Source organism: Anopheles arabiensis, chromosome 3 (genome assembly GCF_016920715.1).
Source record: "Anopheles arabiensis isolate DONGOLA chromosome 3, AaraD3, whole genome shotgun sequence".
Taxonomy (NCBI): domain Eukaryota; kingdom Metazoa; phylum Arthropoda; class Insecta; order Diptera; family Culicidae; genus Anopheles; species Anopheles arabiensis.
Window position 1 is genome coordinate 46,908,276 of NC_053518.1, and position 15,644 is coordinate 46,923,919.

The window sequence follows — 15,644 nt, forward strand, 5'->3', positions numbered from 1 at the left end:
AAAAATATGTATTTTCCTGGCCCGCAGCTATCGGCGATTTCATAAATTTGGCCCTTTACCTCAAAAATTTACCGATTGCTGTAATAGAGAATCAATATTGGATCATGTTGAATTTTAAGCTTATGGTAAGCATAAAAATGAATTAAATTTGTTTGAGTTCATGGAGTGTTAAAGTAAGGTATGGAAACAACAACCAATACTGAGTATCAACACGCAAGCATTATTACGTAAGCCTGTTTTATCTTTTAAGTGGGGTTTTTTTTATTATTTTCAACAAGTTTAAAGCAGTAATAGGATGTCATAATTTTTATTCTAAAACGGTTTCGTTCAACTTAGAAAACTCGGATTCAAGAAGAAACTTCCTATATCTGGAATTTTTATATGCACAGGTATACATATACACCTTTCTTTAGTTTGTTCGTTTGTTTTTTTGTTTTTTGATAAATATCCTAGCTTGACTCTGGATACAATCAAGAGGATTCTCATTGCTTTCGTGACTACTGTGTCGAACTTAATATAGCGCATCTTTGCCCATTTTCGCTCTATCTATGTGTGCTTGCGATGCGGTTCCGCGTGCTCCTACAATAGCTTAATGGCTGTGGTTTTCTAATCAGATCGAATTGGACTCTTTAAAAACCTTAACAAATCGGTTCAAGAAAAAAAATTGCAAAATAAAGGTGTTTGTGTGTTTGTGTTGTGAACTGCACGGAAATCCATACACACACAACACAAGACAACACACTAACAAGGATGGTTGGTTTGATGTTGTCGTCAAATTTACGTGACAGATGGGGTTCCACTATTCAAACTTTTGTTACACTTTGGTCAGGAATGGAATCTTTTATAAGGTAAATTCCAAAATTGTTTGAAACTGTGTCTGCTGGACCGACGCACCAAACAGCAGTGTTTTTTATAGTTTTAATCACGGATCACTATCCAAAAAAGAGTGGGGATATTGAGAAAATCCCGAAATAGGTGTTTTGCAAACAGTTTGCTTTATTCGTTGATTTTTTGTTGTTGAAAACTTTCTATTATGTGAATTACTTCAATATCTCTCTTTCTCCCTTTCCATCGCTCGCTCACTCTCTTTCGCTTTTCCTTTATGTATGTGTTTTCTTATCGTTTTCTTTGTTTCTATTCCGTTTTGGTGTGCATAATAAGTAAACGTTATATTACGATTTACAAGCAAGTTTGTAGTGTTCGGTTTTGTTGTTTTATCACAATTGTTAAGTGTTGTTTTATTAGTACGCATGTTCTGCATTAAATTTAAATCCCATCATTACGCGTCAGAAGAAAAATTTGAAAAAGTATGTAACTAGCTGTTCATTTAGTTGCAGTTTTACTCTTCAGCGATTGCATTTAAATAGTATGGATGCTGGTAGTTTCAATTTCTTTGTGTTATCTAGTCATGTCATGATGAACATGTCCATCCTGGCTGCAATCGTATCCTCCTTGTTCTTCCTTTTTCTCTCTCTCTCTCTCTCTTTCTCTGTGTGAAAAAAGCCATACATGTGGCAGCATCTTTCTACGTTCAAAGGCAAGCACGCCCGTTCGTTTTTATGCACGTTATTATATTTGTATAGAATCATGCCGCTACCATCTATGATCTAACAGCCGGTCGGCTGGCCTGGCTGTGAGAAAATATTGAATCATTTAATGTTTAAATATATGTAGGTATAACGTGTTTAAAAAAAATACTACTATCGACAGGCTCGTAGAGTAAAGGTAGTGCTCAAAGCAAAAACCGATAAAATATGCTATCTAGAGAAAGCTAGCTATTCAGCATCTCCGTCCGTAACAACGCGTTTGTCTTGGTTTAACAGAACCGTAGTAGTAAGAGTATAGCATGTCCGTTGCTCAGTAAACAGCCCATGTGTCCGGCACGTGCTACATGAAGAAGGCTTGTAAAATAGAAAACAACACGCTCGTTAAGCTTGTTCGCTATGTAAGTGTTTTGTTTTGTTTTGTTTTGTTTGTTTGTTTTTGTTTTTAATTCACTCCTTGCGTTTAGTTTCATTATCGTACTACCGAATTTCATCTTAACCATGTTCGAACACTTCGAATTGCTACGATTGGTGTCGTTAGTTTTGTTTCTTTTTTGTTTTATTTTTGTTTTGCTTTACTTATTAGTTGCTACTACCGCTAATATGTGTGTGTGTGTGTGTGTTGGTTGGGTTTTGCTTATGCATTGCGTTTACATTATTACATCACGTGCCATTCGCCATTCGATTGAGGTTTGTTTTCACACTCCTCCCACTACATTCACATACAATAAGCAGTACAACGCTGTACGCTTCTAGGCTATATGACTGCCAACTGGTTTAGCGTGTTTTGCTTTAAATCGTATCTACTTGCGTTTAGTGTTTTCGTGTTGACTGCGCTATCTTTATTTGATGAACAAATGTGCTGTTTTGTTTGTTTCTTTTTTTTTTGTTCGTTTTTTTATTCCTTTTCAAAATGAATATACTTAAAGTAGTAGAATCACTTCATAAGAGAGCTGGACTTTTATCGTTCTGTTATTGTTGTTCTTTTATGTCGTTACTCTTGTTTGCTACTATACATAAATATCAGGATGGATCACTGTGTTTGTGTTCCTGCACATTCAAATTGCTAACCACATACCCCTATACATATCATTCCATCGATACGTACTCCATTAAATACGACGAATTGGTAGAGCATGAAAGAGAAGCCCCGTGCAGATTCACATCCTCGTGTCGATTTCCCCATGTCCCATTGGTTTGTTTTGATTTATAATTATTCTAAAAGATGCACTTTTGGCAGAGCTGAAGATAGTAAAATTATTGTTTGTTTGCTTTAACTTTTCTTTTGTTGTTGTTATAAGATGTATATACTATTCATTAAATATATATATATTTATATTATTCTCGAGTTTTGTTTTTCCTAATGCTCTCGTCCAGATTCATGTCCTGGAAAGAGTTTCTTTTTAACTTAGTTGAACTACATTGCTATTAGAATGATATTGCAAAAAATGTTACTTGCCGCGGACATTACGCCATGCTGCATCAATCCCGTACGCTCAGCTTCCCGTGCGAGTTCTCGAACGAGTGAGACGAGTGTGTTTAGCATCTGGTTTACTGTTCATTTCAACAGCCTGGCGTTGCTGTTTGTAGGCGACAAGCTTCAATTTAGTTGGTTTGTTTTTGTTTACCTTTACCCCCCATTAGATATTTAGTTTTGGGGTGCTTGCTTATTCATATTATTCGCTTTTGTTTTGTGTTTTGTTACATATGTTGTACTGAAATAACTCTCATTTCCGACTGGCATACGGTCAATTTGCCGTTACTTGAATTTACACAGCTTTATCGGCTGTTAGTTTAATAATGAAGTTTTGCACATTTCCTTGTTATAAACAATGAACAAACACATTCGACAAAGACTTGTTATCGAGCTTAGGATGCTGCTCGAGCAGGATGGAATAATCGTTAAATTTTCATTAGTCGCAATGTTGACGGATGCTTTCCATTGTTTTGATTTCTTCTTCACAAATGAGTTAAGCTTGCTGCTAATATCTTTTATTTTGCCATTGTGTTGCTACCGTTGACTGTTATAGTATACCACGCTATGCATCATTAGCTTTTACCGTATGTTTCATTCCCTTTTATCGCGATTATAATCAATAAAGCATTCTTGGGGTAGCTTACGGACCTCGAAACAATCCAAGCTATTGTAATCCGTTCCCCATGTAATGGTGTCATTCCATACACATTTCACTCTTCTTTTCATGTTATGTTCATGTAGCCACTGGAGAGCTCGAAAAAAAAGTGAAAGAACAGAATGTCCTAAGTAATTTGTAGCATTCTCCCTAAAATATGCCTTAACGCTTTCATATCGCGTCCATTTCCTTAATCTACTTTATATCTATCTAACTAATCGATACTGCGGCTCATATGCTTGATACTTGTAAAAATCACTTTAGGCTGATGTTGATGTTGTTGCTGCTGTAGCTGTTCAATAAATTCCGATTGGCAATACAGATTCGACGTCATCTAGATTTGATTTTACGTCTCCATCAGCTTGTATCACCGCCACTTTGTCGGAACTAAATGAGTTTAGTTTACTTACTTACTCGCGCCAAACTAATTATTTTCCAGATTCCCAAGGTGTTAATGAGGGAATAGAAATCTATAATTTAAATTTACATGAGCACAATTTCCCTACTAAAGTCAACAGTTTTTGCTAAACAGAGTTCACGCTCGATCGCACCCGGTGAGCAATGAAGTTTCGATTAGTGACTTTGTTTAAGCTTTTCACCCGTTCATATAGCTATGTTAGCTTTACATATTTAATCTCAAGGTGGTGTATAGTTTAGCATATCTAGAAAGTAATTAAACATAGCCATCCCGTAACACATCAACTAAGTGTATATAAAACGTGAAGCAACCACTAATCTGTTCCGGCACGAGTAAACGTTCAGACGTTTAGAGATTTGACAAGAAATGATGCATTAAATGCAAAACAATAAATTATTTGCCGTCCTTTATCACCTTTAAACCTAACTAATGATGATATGCTGTACCGTTTTAAATTGCTTTCATTAGTATGCTGGCAGCAAAATCGAGAGCGGTAGTCAAAGAGCGAGTTAGTGATTTTTGTGTAATAGAGCGTGTGTGGCTGTGTGTTCAATGTTCTGCTATTGCATTGTCATCTTTCATAGTTATCTTCTCGTTCAGCTTGGTTTAACTCGCGTTTGCCTTTCAACAGTGACACGTAAAGGCTATTTCAGGCTGTTCGATTAATGGTAATCTTTTTTGTTGTTGTTTTAGTTGTTTGTTTTCCGCTTATATGTTTTATCAATCACGAGCCTTTCGTAGCAGATCAGGAAGCAACATATTATAACGATACGAGTATAAGTATATAGATAGTGAGTGAGTTTCTGAAACATTGTTGTTAGTTTTTCTTTCTACTGGTATAGGCTCTTTCTTAGAAATAGAATTATCGTTTTATAGGCTATTCTTTCGCCCGAGTGTTTGAAGTAAATTAACGCATTTCGTTTCCACTGCTACTAGCTATACTGGTTTGCCCTTGGTTCCGTTCGGCGCACCGCGTTTCAATGTGTGTTTCATGTGCGAAAGATTGTGTGGGTGTGGGTGTTATTTTTTTTTCTTATAATCAGAAAGCTTACTATACTTGCGAGATATTGCCCTCAAAATGGTCTACTGCCCGCTGGCTCATTATCGGCACCTTCTTATTGTAAGCTTCGTAGCGAAGAGCTTTTATCTTACGAGACAACGATAAGAATCTGTGAATAATAGTTATAAGAATTTTAACATCATAAGTATAGACGTTAACAACATTTTTGTGTGTTTGTTGCAATTGCATATTTCGCCTTGTTCCCATTTCTTGAACGTCTTGCTGTTTACCACTAAGACGTCCAATTCACTGTGCCACGTCAACAAAGCGTCTGATAACCACCGCATCGACTGATACTGCTACTATTTATGAGTGGAAGTAGCAGACAACATACCCCGAAAGCAGCAGTTTTTTTCTTGGGCTGTAGCTTCACTTAGCCAGGTTGCTTTTCCCCGATTTCGGGACACGTTCTGCAAACGTAGATTGCTTTGAAGATTGAGCCAGTCATGTGGGAGCTGAACAGTGGAAGACCCTCATGACTCAGTGTACCCTTGTGCATCCACTTCTACTTCTCGATCACGTCAACGCAGGGTGTAAGGAGGACACTGTCCCTGCGATCACTCAACAGCTTACGGTTAAACAGCATTCGAAACCCATTCTGGTGTACGTGCCGTGCAGTCACGAGAGCGTTGGAGGATGGCGTCGGCTGCTTACAATCTTCCGGCAACGGTGCCTGTTTAGCAGGTGCTACCCCGTTGGCGCTACCTTTGCCGCGCAGAATGTTGAACAACGATTTGCAATTGCTGTCCAGCGATTTGAAGCTGTACGAAATCTTATACCTAATCCGTTTCTCACCCATCAACGTGTTGTCAATTGACTTCAAGCAGTCTACTAATTGGCGTGCCTGCTGCTTGTCCTCAGCCAGCCCAGTAGCTTCGCTGGTAGTGCTAACCGTACTGCTTGTCGACTGCATCGTACCGGTTGCCGTGGAGGAATTGTTAAATTTGCTATCTAAACCGTTCTGCTCGTAAAACAGACTCTCCAAACTAACGCTCAGCGACTCCAGGCTTAGCAGGCTCGGCTTCAGCACGCTTCGGTCGTGCCGCTGCTTCCAAAGCTTCGGGTGCCTTACAAGCTGCTTTTGCATTCGCTGCTGTTGATTATTGCACTGCTGACGCTGCTGATACTGCTGATGCTGCTGAGGCTGTGGCTGGTGCGGCTGCTGCGGATAGCCGGACAGCCGGCGCTGTTGATGCGTTTGCTGGTGCTGCTGCTGTTGCTGTTGCTGCTGTGCTGCTGGTGTTTGGCAGCGGTCTTGAAGCGTTAGTGTTGAGCTACGTTCCGTAACACTAGTGACGACGTTTACAAATTGGTTACTGGTTACTAAATTCTCGTTTTGTCACTGAATTTCGCAGAAGCTAATCTTTTGCGATTCTTTCTGCTCCTCACCCATGCTAATGTCTTCCTCTTTAGGCGATTCTGCCCCACACGGAACTCCGCTTTCGCTAGGAGGCCCCGGGGGGCAGGCTGATTGTCACCGAAGCGCAAGCGTAGATATCGGCGGTGGACGCACCGGTTTGTTTTCGAGGATGCGTTCTATCTCCAGCATCACACCGGTCGATAGCCGTGGCAGTAACTGTAAATTGAGTGACCCAAAATGGAATTATTGTAGGACAAACTGCATCCCAAAATCACTGTCTGTAAATAAGATGCAGTGCATAAAAGCTATCAAGCTGTTCATGGCTATGGACTCAGGTGCATGTGTACTTATTTATTAAAATACAATTCAATATCGGCGTAGCGATAGCCCCACCTCATTCCGATCAAACTTACCTGTAGCGCTTGCAAGCTTTGGTGCAGCTGTTCGGGTGAAGTTGCACCGAGCAGCAAACACTGTACCGGTTCATGCTTGAGCGACCACGCAATGGACAGCTGTACCGCATTGCAGCCCAGCTTTTCTGCCAGATTGCTAATGTCACGCGCTTTGTCGTACAGCCGGCGTGCTTCGTCCTGCAGATCCTTGCGCAAATGCAACATTACCGCCAGATGGAGGAGAATTAGAAAGAAAAGAACACAGATATGTACGCTACAGTGCGGTCTGGTCGCGAATCGTTCACTTACTTCTTTGTTTACTTCGTCCTCAATCCAGGAGTAGCTTTGGCTCTTGCTCTTCAACGATCCCTTCGGTATCCAGAGCTTCTCGCCATTCTGGGCATCACCCAAATACATGGACAGTGGACCCCAAGCCATAAAACCGACCCCGATCTTGTTGTACATCTCCGGCAGGTAGAGTTCCGCCTTTTCCCGGCAGAACATATGATACTCCGACTGTTCCACGATAGGCGTTACGCAGTTAAACTGACGGCAGTTGGTGTAGGCCTCCATGATCTGCGGACCAGTACACGGTTGAATTAATTATATTCTATGCCTGTTCAATGCAAACAGCACGGTGCTAACGGTGTTCCACCTTACCTCCACCGGTGACCAGCGCGCCGTTCCCCAGTACATTGACCATCCCTGCGATATGACGTAATTCATTGCTCGCACAATTTCTGCAACCAATTCATAACGCAAACAGCCATTAGTTTTGCATTCCGTTTTCGAACTACGGTTCGGCCTCTTTTGCGGCACCATTCCATTAATGAATTGCGGGGGGGGGGGGGGAGTAAAAAACGAAATAGAAAAACTCACCTTCCATCGGACACATCGAGTCCGCCTTGTGCACCAGTATGACGTCGATGTACGGCAGCTGCAACCTTTGCAGGCTCGCTTGGACACTTTCAATGATGTGTTTTCTCGATAATCCGCGCTCTTCGGATCTAGCAAAAGATTACAGCCGATGGTAAAAATATTAAAAATAGATCTCCATGCACGCACTCATCTGCGAAATGCTGCAACACGTCGGCAGCGCTCTTACTTTGTGCTCCAATAAATTTTGGTTGTTATGACGAAGCTGGTCCGTTTCCATCCTGCCTTTTGAATGATCTTGCCCAGCTCTATTTCCGCACGTGTACCTGGTGTGTTTGGGGGGAGGGGGGGAGGCGATAGAGGTTACAATACAATATGGCATATGGTTCAGCGACGCGGCTCGTTTCCGTTTTGGGAACGCATTAGCCACACACACACACACACACACACACACACACACACACACACACACACACACACACACACACACACACACACACACACACACACACACACACACACACATGCACTCCCTGCCTACCTGAGTGCGCTTCGGAAAGGTCGAACAGGTTGATGCCGCTATCGACGGCCAGACGCAGGATGGCTTCCGCCTGCTCCTCTGAAACGCCCGGCGAGAAAATGGGCCATGTGCCGAGACCAACGTTCGACACACGCAGGCCACTCTTGCCGAGATTTTTGTAGCGCAAGCCAGGCGTTGTGGTCGCATTGCTGCGTATCTGGATGGCCGGATTCGACCCCAAACTTGTGGAACGACCTGATCAAGTGTTGATGGGAGAGAAGATACACATTGTAAAGCTTATTTTAAACAGGAATTAACGATTAAGGTTTATATTCTCCCAAGTATATTTGACTACAAAACCAATATCGTTAATTGCAACATCATTCTCGCATGGTCGATACACCCAAAGCCAAGCGAATGATTCGTGATTGCCGTTAATATAGATTGAACTCTGTTCACAGACTTACCAAAATCAAGCTGAGCAGTCGTGCCACTAAATTCCTCCATGCAATCCAGTGAAGCTATAGGAGCTCGGCACCTGTAACGAGATGATCAATAAAAGGAATTGCGTGGAACGCGGGAGGACCGCAGGAATATCGGGATGGATTGGGTCACGGAAAAGAAGTTAATTAATTACTGTTGCTCTAATAATTAAGTACGGTACGTAACGCGGCTAAGATCATATTAAGAGCGTGAATGGATGGATATAGACCAGTTGGCCAGTTTAATTACTTTCGATTCTTGTTTTCGTGTCTGTGAGCAATTTTCCGGCCCGTGGAGGAATTCTTCGTGAAAGGAGAGGGATGAGATTGGTTTCTAGTATTCCAATTAAAAGTGTGTGAACGTGCTGATAAGTTTTCCCTCCCTTCGCCGGGTTGCAACAATCGCAACTATCCGACAGTGTTCGGTAATCTCGTTTGCGAACAAAATTGAATTGAACAAAATGTGAATTGAACAAAAAATGACATTCTACCAAATCAATCTACCCCATGGCGGTAGGGCCGAATCGAACGCCAAACTGTGAACATTTTTCCAATTTGTTAGATAGTAACGTCAACCATTCCTAGGAACAGTCGGTTCACCAAAAGCAAGATCAGCCGACTAGCGGCAGCTAATATTAACCATACCGATGTTACCGTACTCTGGCCGCCGCGGCTTAGCATATCTAATTATAAACGGAAGGTAACGCAAAATGATGGGAATTCACTCCCATGACCCAACATTTTTTGTCAACTTTGATTTCTGCTGCGAAACGAACATCACCCGTGTGAAAATCACGCATAAGTGCTGTACGTGGTTCCACCAAGCGGTAGCAAACTAAATTGATGTGATGCCATCGGTATTTCATAGGCCGTGGTGTGCCTTTACTTTTCAACTTTGTGCACACACACACACAAGCACACACAAATCGTATGCTATCTTTTCCCCACCCCGACAAGCACAGCGCGACATTTGTAATGACCAAAAAAATGTTCACCGTGTCCACAAACACCACCCTCCCCGTGAGCGCACTGCCGTCATTCGGACGGATCCATTTGTTGGAATTTGTACCTGTAGATTGTAACCGGATTTGAATCCTCACTAATATTGTCATTGTTAACGTTATTGTCGTTATTAGTTTTTGAAGCAACATTACATAACACGATCGACATACCGGAAATGTCCGTTTTTTTCCTACAAAATTTCCTTTTTCCACCAAACTTCACTTATCGTCGTGTCTAGGTGATCAAGGTATAAAGAAAATTTGAACTGACACTGATGTCGATGATGGTGGCTGGTGGTTGGTGGTGACGGCAACGACGACGGCAACGACGACGGCAACGGCGGCAACGACGACGACAAAGGTGATGTAGATGGGGAACGAGGCAGGACGACACCGACGAGCAGAAGCTGATTAGTACGGCTCTGTACCAGCCAGTGGCGACAGTTTTAGCCGTATCGCTGGCCAGAGACCGACCGAGAGAATTCACAAAATTAACACAAACGCACGAAACGGCACCTATTTTTCTGGTCGAATGAACGCGTACCGGGCACCACTAGACAGATATTCCGTCCCGTCGTGCGAGCACTGGATCTCGCTGCAAAAATCACACTACTGCAGCACCAGGAAAGGAGTCGGAAAGTGTCGCATACGAGTAAAACTGCACTACTTTTCGAAGCGCGATAGCACGAATCTTTTCGCCTGAGAAAAGTCCCAGATCGCATGCTTGCCAACCGACGGCCTGAGGGCAAGAGTGACAAACTTAGTATGCTCTGCGTGCACTAAAGCACACAGCGAGACAAGGCACGAACACGCGCGGCAAGAGATAAAAGAGCTGCAAAACCATGACCGGTGAGAGTTTATAAAAGGGAGAACAATGTGAAAATGCGGATTGACAGAGAGCAATGTGACAAGCAAAAGAAAGAGAGAGATTTTGGGTGATGAGAGTTTGATAGGGGATATAGAGAAGAGAGAAAGAGGAAAAGAGAGAAAATGTGTGTGTGTGTATGTGTGAGAGAGAGAGAGAGAGAAAAAGAGGAAAGAAGACAAAATATACAAAGGATCTTTAGGATGGTTATGGCAAGCGCGTTGCAGAATGGCAAAATAATAAGAAAGAGAGAGAGAAACTGTAAGAGAAAGCGAAATGATGCACTTGTGTGTGAGAGAGAGATAGAGAAAAAAATCTCAATGCTGAGGAAAATTTGATTTTCACATTGACATGAACAAACCAAATATGAAAGCAAGGGAAGGAGATAAATACAAAAAGCAAAAAAGAAAAAAAAAACAGACAGAGACACAGAGAGAAAGAGCGAGAGATAGAGAAATAGAGACAGAGTTTGTTAGAGCATAAGTAATAAAAGATAAAATAGGAGTAGCATTGGATATGAGAACCGCCGAAACGTGTTCTGTAGCTTTGCAATTTTTATCCTGCGGTACTTTCTGATGTGAGTTAATGCCCAATTTCACACTGGCAGAGCATTTCGTTGTCGAATATTAGCGTCTTTTGTTTTGCAACATTCAAACACTCTACTTTTCCTCGCTATATTGTGCTCTTTTGACTCTTTCATAGAGGCTATCTCTTTCGTATCAAGCACGATCTCACTTTTCGCACACGTTTCACACGATTATGGCGTGTGTGTGTGTGTGTTTTTTTTCTTTTCTTTTTATTTTACCTCCAAACATCAGGAAAACCGCACAATCACCATGCGTTTTGAAGGACATTGTGAATTTGAAATTGATTTTTCTCACCACATCACCGCGTTACAGCAGCGGGGGGGCTTTTCTGTCGCACCTGCTCCTTTGCGGCACACACAAAAAACACGGCACCGCATTACACACCAGCACCAGCATCGATTTCCGTTGCAGGTACGCAGCTCTGACGATGAATAACTTAGGGATAATTATGCTTATGTAACAACAAAGGATATCCTGGCCCACCGTGCTTCAGTGCCGTTGACGCAGCACCGATGGTATTGAATTGAATCGAGCAAACAATCAACCACTTCCCCAACGGCCCCACCAACAACCACACCAAACACCATCATCGTTGCAGACGTTGCCATCACAAGCCTCGGCGTGTCGTCCACCAGCAAAGTCACCATTTCGAATACATTAATTATTGCACTGTTTTTCCTTCTCACGTTATGCTAACGACGGATCGGGATCAATTAAATAATTGAACATGTATGAACACAATGACACCGGACACACACGCACGCACGCTCACGCACGCACACATACACACAGACACGCACGGTCGAATAATTGACACCACTAGACACCAAACCGGAAACGAAATAAATAATAATTCACACTTTTACATAACACTTCATTTACGAAGATGGAAGCTAAACACGACGTTGCGACAACACGGAACGCTGAGAACGCATTGAATTTTCCAATCCTATGATGTTTATTTCATTGCGTTCTCCACTGACACAGTGCTCCGACGATGTGCCGCTATACTCTCCGAGCCGAGCTGGAAAACACTGAGTTTGCGAGAGAGAGCGAGAGAGCGAGAGAGTTTTGCTTCTTTCCTTTTTTTGTTTGTTTTCATTTCACTATCCCAACACTACCGTAGCGATCCTTTTCCGAAGCCTGCTACCTCTCGCTGGAATGACGTTGGGAGAGCGGAGAGTGGTACCATGCGTACATACATATTCACACAGCCATATACGCACAGCCATTCTTGAATGAACCATTGCACCAAAACCGCTGCTCGGATATGCAGCATGACGGTGGGTAGGTGAGTGTTATCATACGGTTTTAGCAACCGAGTACAAAAACAAGCCAAAATAGAGCAGGCAATATCTCAAATAGGCTCGAATTTGCAAAAAACGAATATTAAGATGCTTAATAATTAAGCCACGGAAAAAATTATACCGTGCAGACATTTCCCTAATGTAAGGGATCAGATGCGCTCCTATCGTATGATGTGCTTTGTCCCCAAATGCTAAGGAATGCTAAACCCAATCACTACAGACGAGTACGAAACAAAACCTACATCATCTTGTGGCAAGCATCCGATTGTGACTGAGAGTATATTGTCGAAATTTCGCTTTCAGTTGAGTCCTGGCGACCTTTGGGAAAGTCTTGCAGGTGCGATGTTTCAGGAAGCCCTTTTTCCTGTGGCACTTTTTGCAAAGCTGCCGCGAGCACGCCTGCTGCACTACGCTGCTCTTCCTGCAAACAGAGACAGACAGAAGAAACGGTTTTAGTATTACGCTTGATGTATAGATGGAATAAAATCAGACATTTAGCAAATTTCGTTGTTGGTAAATTTTGTTCCAGATCCACCACATCTACCTGTCGACAAATCCGCCAACGGACAAAAAATCAATTATTTTATACCCTTAAATGCACGTTTGCGCCGCAAGCTGGTTCGATGTTTTGCTCAAATCACAGTAAAATTTGAGCAAAACAGCGAACCAGCTTGCGGCGCAAACGTGCATTTAAGGGTATAAAATAATTGATTTTTTGTCCGTTGCCGTCGTACTATAGCTGTTGGGCAAAATCTCCCTTGACAGTTGAGCGATCAATATCGATTAGCTTTGCTTTACTGTCCTGCACAGTCGGTTTGCAATGCCCCGTACGGTACGACGGAACGAACTTTCCAAGAGAAAGCGACCGTTTGCATAATTGGCGTGAATTTGGCGTTTTGCCAATACGCTTCGCGTACAGTAATCACATGTAGGAATATTTTGAAAGCAAAAGGGCACTGTCACGTTTCCCAATGTTTTGGCTTTGGGACGGTACATGTGCAACGGCGATGACTCATAAAATTGAATTTTTAATCGAAATGGTATTAAACACACCCCTTTACCTGGTACAGCAATAAACATTAAATGGCAAGCTTTTGCTTTCTCGCCAACAGGTGTGCGTGTGTTTGTTTGTTGGTGTGCACCTGTTGAAACGACCGAGCCATGCAAGGCCGAACATTATTTTACATTACCTCCTTCGGTGTTACCGCTGCGGCACTGGTTTGCAAAGTTTCCATGAGAGTTGTGTTGGTGCCACCGAACGACGTGTCCTCGAGCAGGGGAGTTTTTACGCCCGCCAGCAGCACGGGAGACTTCTCCTCCGCTATTGTGTTCGGTGGCGTCCGGCCAGGTGTCGTCGAAATGCTGCCTTCCGCATAGAACGGCTCGGCCTGGCGGAACGTCCTGTCACCCGAACCGGTCGACGACGGTGGTGGTGATGTAGTACCGACAGGCACAGTCGCCGTCGTACCAGTAGCCAGTGCTGCCGCCTGTCGCTCCGAACCGAGCTGTGCCTGTCGTTCCCTTTCTTGGGCCCGGCGCTGATTCAACAGTTCGTTGTCGAGCTGCCTTATTTCCCGTGCCTCGCGCTACAACAACAGGAAAAACACGAAACAAATGCAAACCGGAGTTGGAGTAGGAATGGACCTTGAAAATGCCTGTTGAAATCTCGACATTAAACACCTGTTGTGACGTACCTTGCAGTTGGCGGCGTCGAGCTTCTGCTGCTTGTGGTGTTGTTCCCTATCCGCGGAATCATTTTTCTGTCGCTCCTTTGCTTTCTCCTCATCGGCTTGCCCTGTGTGGAGGGGAGTGATTTTGGGAAAATAATTTTAAAGTAGGTAGTAATGCTTATTGCTCTGCATTGAGTTGGCAGATTTGCTCAGACACTACCACTCAATTAGGTGGCTATTGCTGCCTAATTGAGTTACAACTATTCAGCAGCTATTTTGTTCTGTACATTAAGAGAATTATTTCTATTGTACTTACTTGAAGAGCTCCCACCAGACGCCCCTGGCGGAGGAAATGAGAACCAAAACTGATGAGCCAGTTTGATGTTCACTACAACGAGAGAGTAAAGATGAAATGCTTTCTTTTCAATCTTTTATTTGTTTTTTTTTCTTCTGCTGAACTAAATAAGCAAAATTTCCAGCCATCAATTACACCAAAACTATAGAAATCAAGCACTATTCGAAACACTTTGCAACAGTTAGTTCTGCCACTCCATTTGGCATTGACTTTTTTATCCAAAAGACGGGACTATTTGTGTGTGTGTGTGTGTGTGTGTGTGAGCGTGTTTTTTTGCCACAGATGGAATCAATGCAAAACTTTTCAAGGGTGGATCTGTTTCTTTTTCTATGTGCAAAAACTACTCCGCAAGAAGCGGTTGCTCGCGTCGCACATTTTGAAATGGTATAAATGTTCGACCAGATGCCTCTGCCGTCTGAAGATTTACGTTATTTTGGTACGGAAAATGCCACAGAAATTATGATGCGAAAACGGATACCAATTATCAAGGGTGAGAGTGAGAGACTAGAAAGAAGAGGAAGAAGAAGACAAAAAAACATAGGCCTTTCTCTACCAACCAGCAAAGATCGACGAGAATTCTTTACGACACTAAACCACGTACGGTGAAACACAGATCAATCTGGGTTTGGCCCGAAACATGAAACGCAACACCCAGATCCGCAACGAAACACTACCGATGTCAAGCAAATGGCTTCGGTAAAGCAACAGTTTATACTCGACTGTGTGTATTTTTTTTTGTTACTTACATAACTTTGTTTCTGGCCAAAATAAACGACTGAAATTTTCTAACAATCCCGAACCACCGACCGACCACCGGAATGTCTCTTGTGACCTGAGTTTACCGAGGAAGCTGCTCGCACGCATGCGCCACAAAACCGTTACTTTATAAATATAACTATCATCGGGCTTTCAATTGAATTTGGAAGTGTGGTCTGTATGCTGGTCATACGCGTGACATATGCTGGACAATAATTACACAAAACCGTGTTTTTATTTGAAACAACTGAAAAATCATCTGAAATATTCAAAAAGGTTTTCACTACATAAACCACTCGTCTAGTGTTGGGGATTGAAA

At 42.6% G+C, this 15,644-nt stretch overlaps 1 protein-coding gene across 5 annotated transcripts; it reads right to left on the bottom strand.

The window, feature by feature from the left end:
• Positions 1-236: 236 nt before the first annotated feature.
• LOC120900330 (voltage-gated potassium channel subunit beta-2) lies at positions 237-15,439 on the bottom strand. 5 transcript variants are annotated; one of them, XR_005739186.1, is made up of 13 exons: positions 15,316-15,439; positions 14,531-14,602; positions 14,239-14,339; positions 13,735-14,130; positions 12,787-12,965; positions 8,770-8,840; positions 8,324-8,557; positions 8,012-8,108; positions 7,786-7,913; positions 7,567-7,646; positions 6,928-7,482; positions 6,544-6,730; positions 237-6,443 (listed from the first exon to the last, which is right to left on the bottom strand). XR_005739186.1 is itself a non-coding variant. In XM_040307177.1 (13 exons), exons 1-13 carry the CDS (start codon positions 15,431-15,433, stop codon positions 6,629-6,631), a joined length of 2,031 nt encoding a protein of 676 aa, XP_040163111.1. In that variant the 5' UTR covers positions 15,434-15,439; the 3' UTR covers positions 237-6,628. The 5 variants fall into 5 exon arrangements, 3 of the variants coding, with proteins under 3 accessions (XP_040163111.1, XP_040163110.1, XP_040163112.1); XR_005739185.1 differs by having other exon boundaries at positions 237-6,470; XM_040307177.1 differs by having other exon boundaries at positions 237-6,730; positions 6,928-7,113; positions 7,216-7,482.
• Between the last annotated feature and the right edge of the window lie 205 nt (positions 15,440-15,644).